At 43.9% G+C, this 16,072-nt stretch overlaps 1 protein-coding gene and 1 pseudogene across 5 annotated transcripts in view; both read right to left on the minus strand.

Moving 5' to 3' along the window:
* On the minus strand, positions 1-9,659 carry LOC148687455 (uncharacterized; annotated as a pseudogene). Its single transcript, XR_015948973.1, has one exon. The product of XR_015948973.1 is annotated as an uncharacterized LOC148687455 (transcript).
* AGAP1 (ArfGAP with GTPase domain, ankyrin repeat and PH domain 1) overlaps positions 1-16,072 on the minus strand; it is a 373,158-nt gene that overhangs the window by 59,868 nt on the left and 297,218 nt on the right. For 2 of the 4 annotated variants that reach the window (XM_088666036.1, XM_088666000.1), the window contains one exon: positions 9,757-9,834. The exons of the other annotated variants lie outside the window; for them this stretch is intronic. In XM_088666036.1, the coding sequence (XP_088522162.1) occupies positions 9,757-9,834 (78 nt within the window). The remainder of the gene's footprint in view (positions 1-9,756; positions 9,835-16,072) is intronic. 4 annotated transcript variants of the gene reach the window in all.

Genomic DNA, 16,072 nt, shown 5'->3' on the forward strand with positions numbered 1-16,072 from the left:
AGAAAATGGAGGGAGAGAATGATGGGTTAAAACTTATATTTAAAATACTAAATTAAAACATTATTTTAAGAAAAGAAGAGATGTAGCCGACAAAGGGTTAAAGAGCTCATAACTCTGTCCCTCATTTGGAAAATGAAAAGAGAGGCTAACCATAGCACACCTGGGCACACATCACAGTGAAATGTCAGGAAAGCTAAACCTGCAAAATAAAACAACAACAACAACATGCAAGGAAAGCCTGACTAATTGTTTGGAACAGTTTTGTTAGTTATAAAGATACCCCAGCCCACTATATTTAAAGATAGAAGGGGAGATTAACAAGTGGCCAGTAGTTAGATTTTCTGAATCCAGGGAGGTTTTCTTCTTTTCCCTTCAAGCAGGCAGGGACCACCCCCTCTCACAAGAAGGCATTAATCACCTCCCTGGCCCAACCAGCTGCCCCCCCCCCGCCAGAGACGTAGAGTGGTCAGGGGCAGAGGGGCCATTGCCCCGGGTGCAGGTTTCTATGGGGCACACAAAGTGCTCCTTTCTCAGGTTTAAATTTGGCAGCCTGACCTCCTCACCTGCTGCTTGGGCTGGAGAGGGGGAGGGTGGGTTTCAGGAAGCAGCGAAGCAGCGTAGCTAGCCAATCGGGTGCCTGGTGCGGGGGCATGTCCTGCAGCCGGGGGCGGGGCAATCCACCCGTGGGGGCGGGGCAATCTGCCCATGGGGGTGGGGTGAGCCTCTCTGATGCTTGGAGCCTCTCCGCTCCCTCCCCCTCGGCTGTAGGGTAGCTGAGGGAGAGGCAGGAGGCTGCTGTTTCAGGCAGCGTGGAACCTGCAGGCGCCTAAGCCACCATATCACTCCTAAAAAGTTTCATGAGCCCTTTTTTTAAAAAAAAAAAACTCGTTTTGTCCCACCCCCTCAGTCATGACACTGGGGGCAGACCACACCCCCTTCCTCCACCACTGAAGCAGCGCAGAAGCGACTCTAGGGGAGCGCGGCTGAAGCACTGGCAGCACACATTCCACTGGCAGGTAAGAGGTGGGTGTTTGCCTAGAGCGCCCCTCTGCCAGGGAGGCCCTACGGCTGCTGCACCCAGGAAGTGCGCACAATGGCCCTCGCACCTCCCCTTGCTTTGGCCTGTGGTGAAGGGCAAGGGCAAGGCAGGCTGTGAAGGAAGCCATTAGTGTGCCTTAGCATGACGGATCCTTCTCTGCAAGCCACCCTCCCTCGGGAGGTTCAGAGGTGGCGGTGCCCTGTGGGGTCCTTCTGTGAGACGGTTGCCCATTTGTGGGACACCCTGCGCAGGGAGGCTGGCCTTCACCACATCCCTTCAGGTGCAGGAGAAAATGGCTCCAGCCTTTTAAAATGTGTGTGTGTGTGTGGGGGGGAGATCCTGTAAAATGTCTACACCACTTGATTGTTAAAAAAGCTCAAAGCGGTTTACAAAAAGATCAAAAATGTAAATAATGAATGGTTTAGTTCTGTGAATGGCAAGGGATGAGGTCTGGAGCATGTTGTAAAAATATAAGCAGTGCCCCCTTTTTAGAGCCACAGCAAGGTGGCTTTCAGTGGAAATACAGACAACCACATCAGTCTAGCTTTCCCCTGCTTATTCCTTCCCTTCCTTTGTCTTCAAAGAAGTGTGACTAGCCCAAGGTCACCCAGCAGCCGCATGTGGAGGAGCGGGGAAGTGAACCCGGTTCACCAGATTACGGGTCCATCGCTGTTAACCACTACACCACACTGGCTGGATTAAGTAGGGTTTGAAATCAGCCATTTGTCAAAGCACTGCTGTTAGAAAGGGATGGCGGCTAGGAATATGCTATAAACAAACTGCTTACTAAGTCAACTGCTCAGGAATTTGGGTAAATGTGCATATTATAATTATTATTTATTAAATTTGTATACCGCCTGTCATCCAAAGATCTCAGGGCAGTTCAGGGTCTGTGTGTCTGGCTGTTAACCAGAAGGTTTGTAATTTGAGCCCAGGGCGGCTGTGGGCTGGATTCCTACTGCATAACCCTTGGTTCCCTTCCAACTCCATTATTCTAATTCTTTGAAAACAGTAAAATCAAGGGGGGGGGGAATCACAACTGTACAAAAGTTAAAATGCTAAAATGCAAAAGTTAAAATGCTAAAACAGATTTATTATGGTTATTGGTTGGTTTGTGATGCTATGTTTTTTTGATCCTCAGAGGAAGGGTAATATATAACTTAAATAAATTTGACAAGATCCAGAGCAGGTTTTCTTCCCCAGACAAAACCAATTTCATCCTACATCCTCCTGAACCTCAAACTTGTTAGTGTAGAATCCGTCAGCTAAGTGTAGATTAGCGACCAGTGTGCTTAAGGGAATTTGGTCTTTGTCTCTCATTTTCCTTGAACTAAACATCCTGTTGTTTCTATGTCTGTAGGTGTGCGAGTGCGTGTGATCACTCACTTCTAGATTTACTTGTTAGGGGGCCCAATACTTGCATTGCCCTGGGTACTGGCAACCCTTGCTACGTCACTGCTGGCTGCTAGTTTTTATCAGCCAAGAGGGACAAGGATCCAGAGCACAAGCAGTTGCCCTGTCTGATCCAAGCACCTTGTCCACAACCTCAAGACTTACTAACTAAAATTCCACCAACACAACTGGACAAGACAGTGCTCTGGACGCCCCATGAGATCCATCTGCTGTAACAGTGGAGAGTTAAAGTCCCCGTGGATGCAAGTGATTTTATCCTCAAAATGCTTTGCAAACAAGTCACAGCAAGCTACTCTCAGTTCTGTCACCTCCTAGCCAGACTGTAAAAGACCCTGCACTACCAGGAAAAACTTTGCCAGGCGAAGATGCAATGGAGGCAGCAAAGTATGCTAAATTGAACCAGTGTTCAATTGCATTCAACTGGGGTATTCCTCCACTCATATTTGAGCCACCTCCCAGCTTGTTTCCCCGCCTTAAGCTCTGGAGTATACCAAGGGGCCAAACGAAATCACAAAGTAGGAAAGGGTGCTCAGGAGCAATCGTGTCAATGGCCCGACCTATTCCAGAGGTTGCTTAGGACTTTGACAGGAGCATCTAGAAAATCCTCCAGAGCTATCTGGAAACCCATTGGATCCATCAGGCTCAGAAGGTGGAGCATCCTGATAATCTCCCATCTCTACAGAGGGGGAAAGGGGCTGAAAGCCTAATTCTCAACAGGACGTGATCAGACCATGACAAGGGACTGATATCAATATCCCCCACTTTCAGATCACCCTCTTCCTACCCAGCTGAGAAAATAAAGTCTAGAGTGCGACCTGCCACATGTGTTGAGCCAGTGATATGTTGGGACAGCCCCATGGTCATCATAGCAGCCATGAAATCCTGAGCCACCTCGGAGCCAGTCACCTCGGCATGGATGTGGAAGTCCCCCAGAAACAGCAGTCTGGGAATCCTCAACACTGCCTCCAAAAGCAGCTCTTTCAGCTCAGGCAGGGAGACTGCTGGGCAGGGAGGTGGGCGGTAAACTAGCAGAATCCCTGATCTGTCCCGATCTGCCAAGAACACACATTCCAGATCCCCCTTAGCTGGACAGAAAGCCTGGAAAGAAAGAGCGGGAGAATCTCTATAGACCACAAGTCCCCTCCCTGACCTTAAAGTCTGGCTTAATGCTGCACCACCAAGCAGCACCACCAGATGGGCACAGCTGGGTGAGACCACCTCTGTCCTGCTCACCCACCCAGGTCTCAGCGATACATGCCAGATCAGTCTCCTCATCCACAATCAGATCACGGGTGAGGGAGGTCTGATTCAGATCCACCCAGCATTCAGCTAGGATCCAAGGGCAATTCCCCAGGTTGGAGGAGGGGGTGGCACACGTCACACATGTCACACATGTCACTAGCTGCCTGTGCTGTGTGCCCCTTAGCCAGCCTACCCCACCTCTCATGCCACACTGAACCCCTGCAATGGGCCTCCAGGCTCTCCCCAGCTCCTCTCCTCCCAGATACACCTTCCCTCCCTCAATAAAAATCACTACCAACAACAAACCCCACACAAATTTAAAAACAGTTGAAACAGTTGAAAACAGTTTGTCGCCTGTGCTGCAGTCGGGAGATGTTGATTGGCTGCAGGTACAGAGGTCACAAGACTACGGCTGCTCTCAGCTGCTGGGAAGAAAAGGATGTTTGGTCATCATCTGTTGACTGAGGGCAACTGCTGATTGACAGGTGTTCTGCAGGGTAGAGCACCCGCTTAGCTGCAGCCCATCAGGGTTGACAGCACTGAGTTAGATGGACCAATGGCATAAGGCAGCTTCCTATGTAGTCACCAGAGATAAGCAGTTAGGTAGCATTTTTGAATATCCATAGGAAGACATTTCTTACAGGGATTTGGCTACCTACAGACTCCGAATGCAGTTCAGACATATGCTGAGGAAGTTATCTCTGTTCACAAAAGGTCTGACAGAAAGATAGTTATACACTCAAAAGCTGGTTTCAGAACTAAATGGTTAACTTTTAAACCCAGCAGTATTGCAGTTCGTGCAGTTTAAATCCCTGTGAGCCCAATCACAACATTTTATTAAACAGTTTCCTAAGTTGAACTGTTATGCATGGAAAGGTCCACTATAATAGTATTTTAGCACCATCAACCTGTCAAAATCAACTTGCCCAATTACCCCAAACTGCATTAACAACAGTGAATATTACTCTAATTGTGTCCAGTTTCTATGCAGACGAAGTCCCAGGTGACTAATTTTGTTATATTCAGGGACAAGCAACTTGGCCATCAAACTGATTTCAAAAAGAATCCTACTCTTAACACAGATCCAGGTTGTTGCCATTCTTTATTTTATTTTTCCTCTAAAAGGTTAGTGAGCCAATTAATCATCACCTCCCCCCCCCCCGGCCCGGGAATTTAGCATACAGAGGGTTAATGGGCAGGAGGTTTTCTATATTTGAAGGATAGCAAAAAGTAAATAACTACTTTGGGGGGGTTGGATATTAAACGGTGAAGGCACTCAAGAAAGTACTCAGTGGAGTTGTTTGCTCCAGTATAAATATAAATTTAACAACATTTATCTATCCAACTTATCATACTACTTTTATTAATTGATTTCCAAAATGCAAATACCTATTTTTCAGAGGATAATACGTTTTTGAATTATATATCTACTATGTAGAATTTGACAACTGGACATTGCAAATGGATTCTCCATGCCCTCACTAGGGCCAAAAGACTGATATTGATGCATTGGAAAGATCATAGAATCATAGAGTTGAAAGAGACCACAAGGGCCATCGAGTCCAACCCCCTGCCAAGCAGGAAACACCATCAAAGCATTCCTGACAGATGGCTGTCAAGCCTCCGCTTAAAGACCTCCAAAGAAGGAGACTCCACAACACTCCTTGGCAGCAAGTTCCACTGTCAAACAGCTCTCACTGTCAGAAAGTTCTTCCTAATGTTTAGGTGGAATCTTCTTTCTTGTAGCTTTAATCCATTGCTCTGTGTCTGCTTCTCTGGAGCAGCAGAAAACAACCTTTCTCCCTCCTCTATATAGCATCCTTTTATATATTTGAACATGGCTATCATATCACCCCTTAACCTTCTCTTCTCCGGGCTAAACATACCCAGCTCCCTAAGCCATTCCTCATAAGGCATCGTTTCCAGGCCTTTGACAATTTTGGTTGCCCTCCTCTGGACATGTTCCAGCTTGTCAGTATCCTTCTTGAACTGTGGTGCCCAGAACTGGACACAGTATTCCAGGTGAGGTCTGACCAGAGCAGAATACAGTGGAACCATTACTTCCCTTGATCTAGATCAGGCATCCCCATACTGCAGCCCTCCAGATGTTTTGGCCTACAACTCCCATGATCCCTAGCTAACAGGACCAGTGGTTGGGGAAGATGGGAATTGTAGTCCAAAACATCTGGAGGGCCGAAGTTTGGGGATGCCTAATCTAGATGCTATACTCCTATTGATGCAGCCCAGAATTGCATTGGCTTTTTTAGCTGCTGCATCACACTGTTGACTCATGTCAAGTTTGTGGTCTACAAAGACTCCTAGATCCTTTTCACATGTACTGCTCTCAAGCAAGGTGTCACCCATCCTGTATTTGTGCCTTTTGGGTTTTTTTAGCACAAGTGTAGTACTTTACATTTCTCCCTGTTAAAATTCATCTTGTTTGTTTTGGTCCAGTTGTCTAATCTGTTAAGGTCATTTTGAAGTGTGATCCTGTCCTCTGGGGTATTAGACACCCCTCCCAATTTGGTGTCATCTGCAAACTTACTCAGGATGCCCTCAAGCCCATCATCCAAGCCATTGATAAAGATGTTGAATAAGACTGGGCCCAAGACAGAACCCTGTGGCACCAAACTAGTCACTTCAGGAGCCATTGATGAGCACTTTTTGGGTTCGGTCAGCCAGCCAGTTACAAATCCACTGAATGGTAGTATTGTCAAGCCCGCATTTTAGGAGCCATTAGGAGACTTGGGGCAAAGGCTCTACTTCTCCATAACATCTGAATTGTGGGAGGCCATACAGGCCCTAAATTGGTGCCTGCATGCAATAGTGGGGTGAGTGAGAGAAAACAATCTCATCTTGAATCTTCACAAGATGTAGGCTCTATGGTCGAGTGGTTATTGTACCTGAGTAATCGGATCCGGATAGCTTGTACACAGTCATTCAGACACTGCGGCAAATTCAAGGTTGAATTACAACAATGCACTCTGTGGCTTCTCTTGTGGTTGATCTGGAAACTGCGGTTAAGCTCAGAATGCTGCCACATTGAGAGTTTGTCAGCTTTTGATCAAAGTTCTGCAGTGGCTACTGATTGATTAGCAGGCCATACTCAAGGTGTTGCCATCAGTACATACAAGTCCTTAATGGTTTGAGACCAGTTCACTTAAGGGATAGTCTTACCCCAGTGATGGGCAACCTTTTGAGCTTGGTGTGTCAAAATTCGCCAAAAAACCGAGCATAACTTGGGTGGTGTGTCACTTTGAGAAAAAAAGCATAATTTCGTGATATTTATAGTTTAAATAACAAAAATGTATAATTGTTTCTCCTTAAAAAGGCAAAACTCAGAGGTCTTTCCCAGTGGGACTCTGGGCTTAGGCCTTCCTCCAACGGGTCTGCCGCTGGGGAGGTGGGCTCGGGTTGGGCCTGTGCCAACTCATGGCCCTCTTCAGCCCACCTCTCCCCTCACTCAGCTATGCTTGCACGGCAGCGGGGCAACAGGGAAGGGGTTTCAGCTTACTTGGGTGTCTCTTCTCTCTTCCCGGGATGGCAGCGAGGTGGCGGCGGTGGCAGCAGCAAGGTCGAGGTCGGGGTTCTTCTCCCTCCTCCAAGGGCCCCCTCCTCTCCCTTGCAGTGGGGGTGACGGGGACAGAAACGGAGCGAGCGGACCCCTGTTCTCCTTTGCCTTGTTTTTCCTTCTTTTCTCCCTCCTTTCTGTGGGGGTGGCGGCAGCGGGCCCGGGGCTTCTTTTTTCCTCCTCCAGCCTCCGGAGTGCCTCGAGGCTGGCCGTCAGGTTCGCGGGGTGGGGGTGGGGTCTGGGAGCTCCCCGGTTGCTGCACTGGTGGCCCCCAGTGTCTGGGCAGTGGCGGTTTCAGTGGCTCTGGAGCCAGTCCAGCAGCTCCTGTAGCACTGGTCACTTTCAGGAGCTCCGCGGCTCCATGCCAACCACCATCTTGCCTTGCCGGAAATTCACAAGGCCCCCAGAGATGCGTCACCTGCAGCATTCCGCCACTGGCCGGAAGTGAGGTCTCGGCATGCGGCCACGTGTCACTGAAAATGGCTATGCGTGTCAGTGCTGACACGCGTGTCATAGGTTCACCATCACTGTCTTACCTCATGCACCTATCTGATTACTTTGATTTGCAGAACCTGAACTTTACAAGTGCTTATTGTTTGTTCCACATTGAAAGATGTAATTCCTTTAGTGTGGCAATATCTCTGACCTGGAATTCTATACCCATTGGTGCCCTCGCTATATTGTTTGACTGCTGAAAACCTTTGTTTTAGCAAGCTTACCCAATCACATGAGTCAATTATATTTGTTTTGAATGTTTTATTGATTTTTATCTTTGCTTTTAATAATCATTTGATGCACATTTGTTTTTAATTGGTTGGTGGAAATTAGTCACGCTTTATATATAATGGAATTAGCACACTGCTAGGATATTTTTTCCAGCAAATATTTTTTTAACATTTTCTAATTAAATAAATATTTTGGTGGCAAACAAGGTAATATACTTTCACTTTTCAAAATGATAACTAGGAAATAATCAAATGAAATGAAACACTATGTAGACACAAGAAATGAAAGCGCAAAATACAGAAATATTCAGTGACGCACTTTGGGGGTGAAAACAGTGAACATGTGTGGTTCTGTTTTAACTGCAAAAAACAATCCTTATTTATTATTCCCAGGCAGTGGATATTTATGACTAATTTGGTCCCCGTTTTTCTTCTAAAAGCCATTTGAAAGGTAGCAAATATTGTCTCAGAGCTTACAGCTTTGTTATTTTAAAAGGTGACAATTTAATCTTTACAATGGGAAATAAACCAATATTATAGTAAAAATTGCTCCCTAACAAGTGGCTGTAAAAAAGCACTTTTGTGTCCCAGATACATTTTATCTGGTGGTAAGTAAGGCAACTGCCTGAGATAGAGTAGTAATTGTGAAAAAAAGAGATTGTGATATAAATCACCAAAGGTTAATGATCAGAATGTGAACACAGGGACTTGTTTACAGAAAGAACATGCAATTTAAAATTTACAAGAGATTTAATGCTGTCTCTTCTCAATCACTAAAACCAACAGCCCAGAAAACAGTGACATTAAAAAAAATATTACAGTTATAATCATTCCAAAATAAGTCAATTAGTGTAAGGGCATGTGCTTGTGATTACTTGACCCATTTGGTTTGCACTTAAGTGAAAAAAAATCCCCCCAATACAAGAAGATTACTGAATTGTGACCTATTTTGCATTCAGCATCACTATTTATATGGTCTCTGAGATGGTGGATAAAGATTCCCTCCCTTTGGTTTCCAAGTAATTTTGACCTTTGACCTTTGTTTTTTTTTAAAAAGTAAAAAAAGAAGACAGTTTATAATTGCATTGTTCAAATGAAGGTGAAGGAAAGAAATTCAATCTGCTATTATACAAAAGCCATGATGGCTGCCTTCACCGAAAACAGCAATGTAAGTCAATTTGTGAACTTTGGCACCAGGCGACCTTTAGAAATACAACAATATACAGAATTTACAAGCAAGAGTAGCACATGCAAATGGTTTGGCTCTGTCTCGCTTCTGGATTAGAGCTGCAGAAAGCATTATGGAGAATGCTTTCACAAAACAAATTAAGACTGTTACTTAAATGTCACAGCACACTATTGTATTTGGCTACAGATCATTACACCTGATACCAACACTTTAAAAAACTGTAATAACTTGGGAAATATTACATTGAGTGCCCACATGTATAAAGGGAAAATAATTTTTTTTTTGAAGAAAATGGGTTCTTGAAGTAATTTAAACATCACTACTCCACGACTAGAGGGAAAGGTCAAAATTTAAGTAAACTGAAAGGAACATGAATGGCAAAATAAAACACACAAACAGAAAGATGAAAAGACCAAAGGAATGGCTCTGCATACACAACATGAAAGCCCACGTGCTTTGGGCAAATTTCATTGCTATCCCAGGATTTAGGGGAAAGGAAAGGGAGAGGCAATGAAGCTACTGCTGGGAGAGGGAGAGGGAGCAGGTCCCCTACATGATGGGGCTTGGATTTTGTTACCTTCAGTGTTGGTGCTGCTGCTGCTGTATATATTTCGCAGGCTACCAACACGATTTAGTTTCCACGCTTTACGTTTGGCTGCATCCAGAGAGCAGAAAGGGGAGAGAGAAAAAAGAGAAGAGTAAAAGAAAGAACAGAAAAAATGGGCGGGGGAAAAAAGGTTGAAGTAGCATATGAAGCAAAATACAAGCAAAAGCCTATGTGGGAAACAGCTGCACACATCTTGCCCAGAGTAAAGCTTTTAAACAACTTGCTTTTCAAGCAGAAAGAAGATTCTTATCAAAAGTTCATAACTGCTTAAGAACTTTAAAGCAGAATACTTTATCATCAAAATGCAAAAGCTAAATAAATAGAAAAGATATTCTCCTCTAAGACAAATGGTATAACCACAATTAATTCACAGTAGTCAGTGCCACATTAGAAACTCCACTTTTCCAAAATAATAAATTCGATTGTATAAATCCTGATATTTGGAAACATTAAACTTTTACTCCAGGTGACAGAGCAATACATTTAGATAAAGCAAATGGCCTCAGATACGTATTTATTTGCCTACATGTTATTAACTTAATGATTGTTTTAACTTATGCTGATGTTGTCCGTATGCAAATTTTACTATTTTTCAGACTTCATTATATCTATGGCAATTACGGGGTTATCCCAGTAGATTAGCGCTCCAAATAATTTGGCTGAACATACCCGTGACCCGCTCTTTGTAACAGAGTTGGCTGGCTTGATTCCATTAAGCACCAATGAATACTGAGCTCATTGTCAAGAACAGATCATACCCTGGTGAGGTTTGGTATAGCTGTGGCAGTACCACCCAAGGGTGGAGGCATTGGGATGATCCACTCCTGAAAACTTACAGAATCTGGATGCCTTACCCTGGATGATTTTCTGGTTGACATGGATGGTGCACCTGTCAAGATTTGGTTTGGCCAGGGCATGGTGAGAGGTGTAGGACCATCAACATGATCACTCACAAGTGCCCTCCCTGATCCTGCAGAGTATGTACGGCCACTTGGTGGGACAATGGCTAGAGTGCAAGAGGAGGAAATCCTGATGGGAATCTGACTGAAGACACATGATAATGGACTATTGTGTCCTTAATGTGGTAATGATGGCAGCAAGGAAATATGTTTTACATTGGAATGAAGGAGGACCATAGCTTTGTGCTGGTGCACAAGTGTTGAATGCAGAAGGCCCCAGGTAAAATTCCTGGAATTGCCAGTAAAAGAATCTGGGAAAGACTACTGCCAGTCAGAGTAGATGATAGTGTGCCAGAAAACATGTTTAAATTGCAATTTTTAAACCAATCACAAGTAAGGAAACATGAGAAAACCCCACCCATATATAATATTTCCCCCCAAATGTGGGGGAACAATAGAAGGAGAGGAGAGAGAGGAAAGTGAGTTGTGCTATTTTAAGCATATGAAATGGAAGAAGCAATGGGCACTAAATATGCTCTTTATGCTCTTCTGGGAGGAGCACAGAGAGAATGAATTCTATGGTGCATCTAACAGCGAAACCAAACATATTGGTCTCTACAGCCACAGCAGGTGCTGTAAGTACACAATGGTTTGCCTTTCCCCCAGATGGCACAATCTTCCATTGTCTCTTGAGACAAGATGGATGCCAACGGCAACACATGCTCACGTTAACTTAAACAGTACAATCACCCATCCTGTGCAAAAGGTGCTATTTTCTGTCTTAAGGGTCAGAGTACAAGAAGTTTATGAAAACATGCACATCTTTAAAGCACAGTGAGGATTCCAATACTAAACTATTTCCAGAACATCACCTCAAAATACTTTATAAGTGGGTAGCCCAACACCATATTGATAAGGCTTGCAATTCAAAGAGGGGTATAACACATTTGATGGAGCCTCTTTGGCAGGGGCTAGACAGACCAATGGACTGATTTGGAATAAGACAGCTTTATATATTTGCATGCTGCACCTCTAAGGGACAAGCCACAAATTATGCAGAAGATCTGCAATCCTACGTCAACTAGGGCAATCCCAAATTGGATCCAGGATTGGTGGGCAGGGTTGGCCATTGGGACTGGTGGGGCAGAAGACTGGTGGAGCTGGAGCCCTTGCAAGGCGGAACTGACTCATTCGCCATTATGGATCAGCCTCTACTGAGAAGGGCATAACGCTGATCAAAATCAGTTTTCACTGAGGGAAGAAACCAGGACTTATATTGTGCCTGTCTTGCCCTCTGCCAAAGTATGGCTAAAGCAGCATACTTGAGGACATAGCAAGAAGAGGAAATGGTTTAACACCATCACCACCCCACCCCCCACAGCAAGGCTGTCGCTCTGATCTAGTTCAGGATTCCTACAGCTCTTTTAAAAAAAACAGGTGATCCAGTCATGGATCAAGATCCTGCAACATGTAACTTTGTACAATATATTGTCTGTCAAACGAAGTACAGCTTTATACATTCAGATCCATGTCTTCCAGCCGATCACGGAGCAATAGCGGGCACAGTTTTCCTCAGCTGAGGAGAACATGGTGCCTTCGAGGAAGGGGGGGGGACTGCTCCAGCACAGCGGCCCCCCAGAAGAAACCCCAAATTGAGAGTTTTGGGGACGTGGATCCGGCAGACGCCAGAAGCAAGTTCCCTCCTCCCTCGGTTTGCCTATTTTGGGGCGATTAGAGAGCAGGGGGTCGGAGCTAATCGTGGCGCAGCAGAACAAAGCTACCTTGGAGGCACAAAGCTGCGACCCTGCCAGGCAATAGCGATCGGTTCTTCAAAAAAAAATTGATAAGAAGATCATTATATGAGGTTTGGGAAGAAATAAAATGATGCTAGAAACAAAGACCCCATGGTGGATCTCACCTGTAGAGGTTTTAACTGTTAAAAAGGTAAATATGGAGGGGAGGTGGGCCACTTATGAGATTTTGATGAAATCGGATAGAGGTTGGAAATTAAAACCATATGAAGAAATAAAAGAGGTTTTGACTGGATGGTTGCAGTACCACCAAGTGAATGATGTGTTGTTAAATGATAGGAAAATAGGTTTTGAAGACAAAAGGTCCAAATTTCAAATTGAATTGTTGGAAGGCAGAGTGAAATTGATATCAAAAATGTATAACTTTTTGTTAGAGTGGTTTACGAAAGATGAAAAGACAAAAGAGGTAATGATAAGATGGGCAAGAGACTTTGGCTATAATATTGAGTATGATGCGTGGTTGAAATTATGGAATGAAACATTGAAATTTACTGCATGTACCGCCTTGAAAGAAAATGTAATGAAAATGATGTATAGATGGTACCTAACACCAGTAAAATTAGCTAAAATGTATAGAATGAGTAGTAAAGTATGCTGGAAATGTGAAGATAGAGATGGTGAATTTTATCATACGTGAAAAAGTAAAAAGATTTTGGGAAATAATATATAATGAATTGAAAAAGATGTTTAAGTATACTCCCCCCCCCCCAAAACCTAAAGCTTTTCTATTGGGATTGATGGGAGAGGAAATAGCAAAAGGAGATCAGAGACTATTTATGTATGATACAACCGCGGCGAGGACGTTATTAGCCCAAAAATGGAAATTACAAGATATACGAACGATTGAGGAGTGGCAGACGAAAATGATTGACTATGCAGAGTTAGCAAAATTGACCTGCAGGATCCGTAACCAGGAAGAGAGTATGTTCCAAAGGGAATGGAGTAAATTTATTGATTATATGGAGAAGAACTGTAGAAGTTTAAAGACACTTGCAGGACTGAAATAAATCCTACGAACTGGTTCTAAACATGTGGGTATAAAGGAACTGCGAGATAAGAGTGAGAAATGAAGCCAAATGACGGGAGGGATACTGTTCTGGGCACCACAGTTCAAGAAGGATACTGACATGCTGGAATGTGTCCAGAGGGGGCAACCAAAATGGTTAAAGGCCTGGAAACGATGCCTTATGAGGAACGGCTTAGGGAGCTGGGCATGTTTAGCCTGGAGAAGAGAAGGTTAATGGGTGATATGATAGCCATGTACAAATATATAAAAGGATGTAATATAGCGGAGGGTGAAAGGTTGTTTTCTGCTGCTCCAGAGAAGCGGACACGGAGCAATGGATTCAAACTACAAGAAAGAAGATTCCACCTAAACATTAGGAAGAACTTCCTGACAGTAAGAGCTGTTCGACAGTGGAACTTGCTGCCAAGGAGTGTGGTGGACTCTCCTTCTTTGGAGGTCTTTAAGCGGAGGCTTGACAGCCATCTGTCAGGAATGCTTTGATGGTGTTTCCTGCTTGGCAGGGGGTTGGACTGGATGGCCCTTGTGGTCTCTTCCAACTCTATGATTTAAATGATAGCTGTGAAAATCCATTCGTATACTGCTGTTAGTATTGTTATAACCAGCACAAGATGCAACACTGCAGCTGGCTCATTCAAAAGTTATAACAGAAAAATTAGGAAAATTCTAACCCTTATCTGAATATCTCACATAAAATTCTCCTGATACAAATGCTGTAGTTTGCTGGACCATTCTTTTCCCTGTATGTGTTTATCACAATGAGGACCTGCAATATGCCCACAATCAACAAAATAGTAATTAACTAGAAAACAAACATCTATACTGTATATCCCATGTGCTGTGACTGCTTTCCTACCAATAATATGGCATGCTATTTTTAATGATAGCAAGGGGGGAAAGCATACCTGAATTCTGTAGCTGCTTTCCCTGCTTGTTTTTTAAAGAAAGAACTTATGTTGAGAAGGCTTAATAGCAGTTAATCTTGTCTATAGATAAAAATTAAGAGAGACATTTTAAAAGTATTACAGCTTTTCTCTTAGAAAAGATTTGGGAAACCTCAGTAGGAATTATGCAGTGTGGGGTCTAAATTTACCTGTTGAAAACTTTTATTCCTGAAAATTTACATATAAATAGGTAACGTCTAGGCCCAGCACCCTGCTGCCAAGGAGAAAATCTGCAGTACATAAAACCCCTTTCCCAATCGACTCCATCTTCTATAGTTTTTCATGTTTTAATCACATATTAAAGGATTGGTGTCAATATAAAAGAACTAAATCTTCAGCTTTATTCTCTGTTAGCCTGTTGATGAAATGATCAACTTTGATGTGTCAAGTGTCATTCCTTTTTCTTTTAAAAAATGAATATTTAGCAGACAAAATACGTTTCTGAAATTCACAACATCAATTACCCTGGCAGTTATCTGCAGTGCTATGCTCTCTTGGCTAGCACCAAATGTTCCCACCAGAAAAAGTCAACCTTCAAAAGGTTGAGTTATGGGAGCAACTCAAATGGTCTTTGCTCAGAAATTCACATGACAATTAGGAGACTGTCTTCATTTTGGCATGTTATTTCCAAGTAACAGTAACCATGAACTCATTAACAATCTCTCATGTTAATACTATTAGGCATTTGTATATCTGCATCTGAAACATCAAACCAAAATGAATATATGCTTACTAACTGTATAAAAACTAGTTACTGTTTTATAATTAGTTTGATATAGGCTTCTATATGTATGGAAAAAATACACTATTACATACATGTTACAAGTTCATTTTCCATTTATTTCTAAATTAATTCAATTCTGAACATTGTAGTCCTAATTTTTCAATTAAAAAAGCTTTCCTAATTTAGACATGTAAAATACATGAATGGTGCTAAAGCATATCCACACTGAACTGTGTTAGGAACAATTTAGCATAGTTTTGTAAAAAAAGTTTTGTCTAGTAATTTAAGATTAGCATGTAAGACTCTTGCAGCTAGCTATCTCACTGGTTAGTTGAGACTGATGCAGGGGCGTACCCAGGATCAAAACTGGGGGGCAAAGGGGTGGGGCCAAGGCATGGGAGGGGCCACAAAGTGGGAACATGGGCGGGGCTACGTGGGCTGTGCCTTTCGGCTGTTCAGAGGCGGCTCCAGGAGCAGGAAGCTCCGGAGGCACGTGGGGAGCGTGAGCCTGTGGCTGCCTCCTCCACGCCTCCCAGCACATCCATCCATCCCGCTATGATTTCTATTATGATCCTTCCTTCCCAATCTATACCTCCCAACTGTCAGGAGTATGGGCAGGAGTCAGGCTCTGGGGCCTGTAGTGCTTTGCAGGACTGGGGCCTGCCTCAGCTTGTGCTGGAGAAGCAGGGAGTGGCCACTCAGGTGAGGCCTCAGCTTGTGCTGGAGAGGCAAGGAGTGACCACTCAGGTGAGACCACTTGATATCTCACTGCACCTGGTGGCAGGAGCTGGGAGGGATAAAAGCTCAGCATTTCCCTTCAGCTCTTTGCCACAGCAACGCTATCCCTACCTGGTTGCATCTGGCCTCTTGCTCCTTAGACCCTT

This window comes from Zootoca vivipara, chromosome 1 (genome assembly GCF_965207765.1).
Source record: "Zootoca vivipara chromosome 1, rZooViv2.hap1.1, whole genome shotgun sequence".
Lineage (NCBI taxonomy): Eukaryota > Metazoa > Chordata > Lepidosauria > Squamata > Lacertidae > Zootoca > Zootoca vivipara.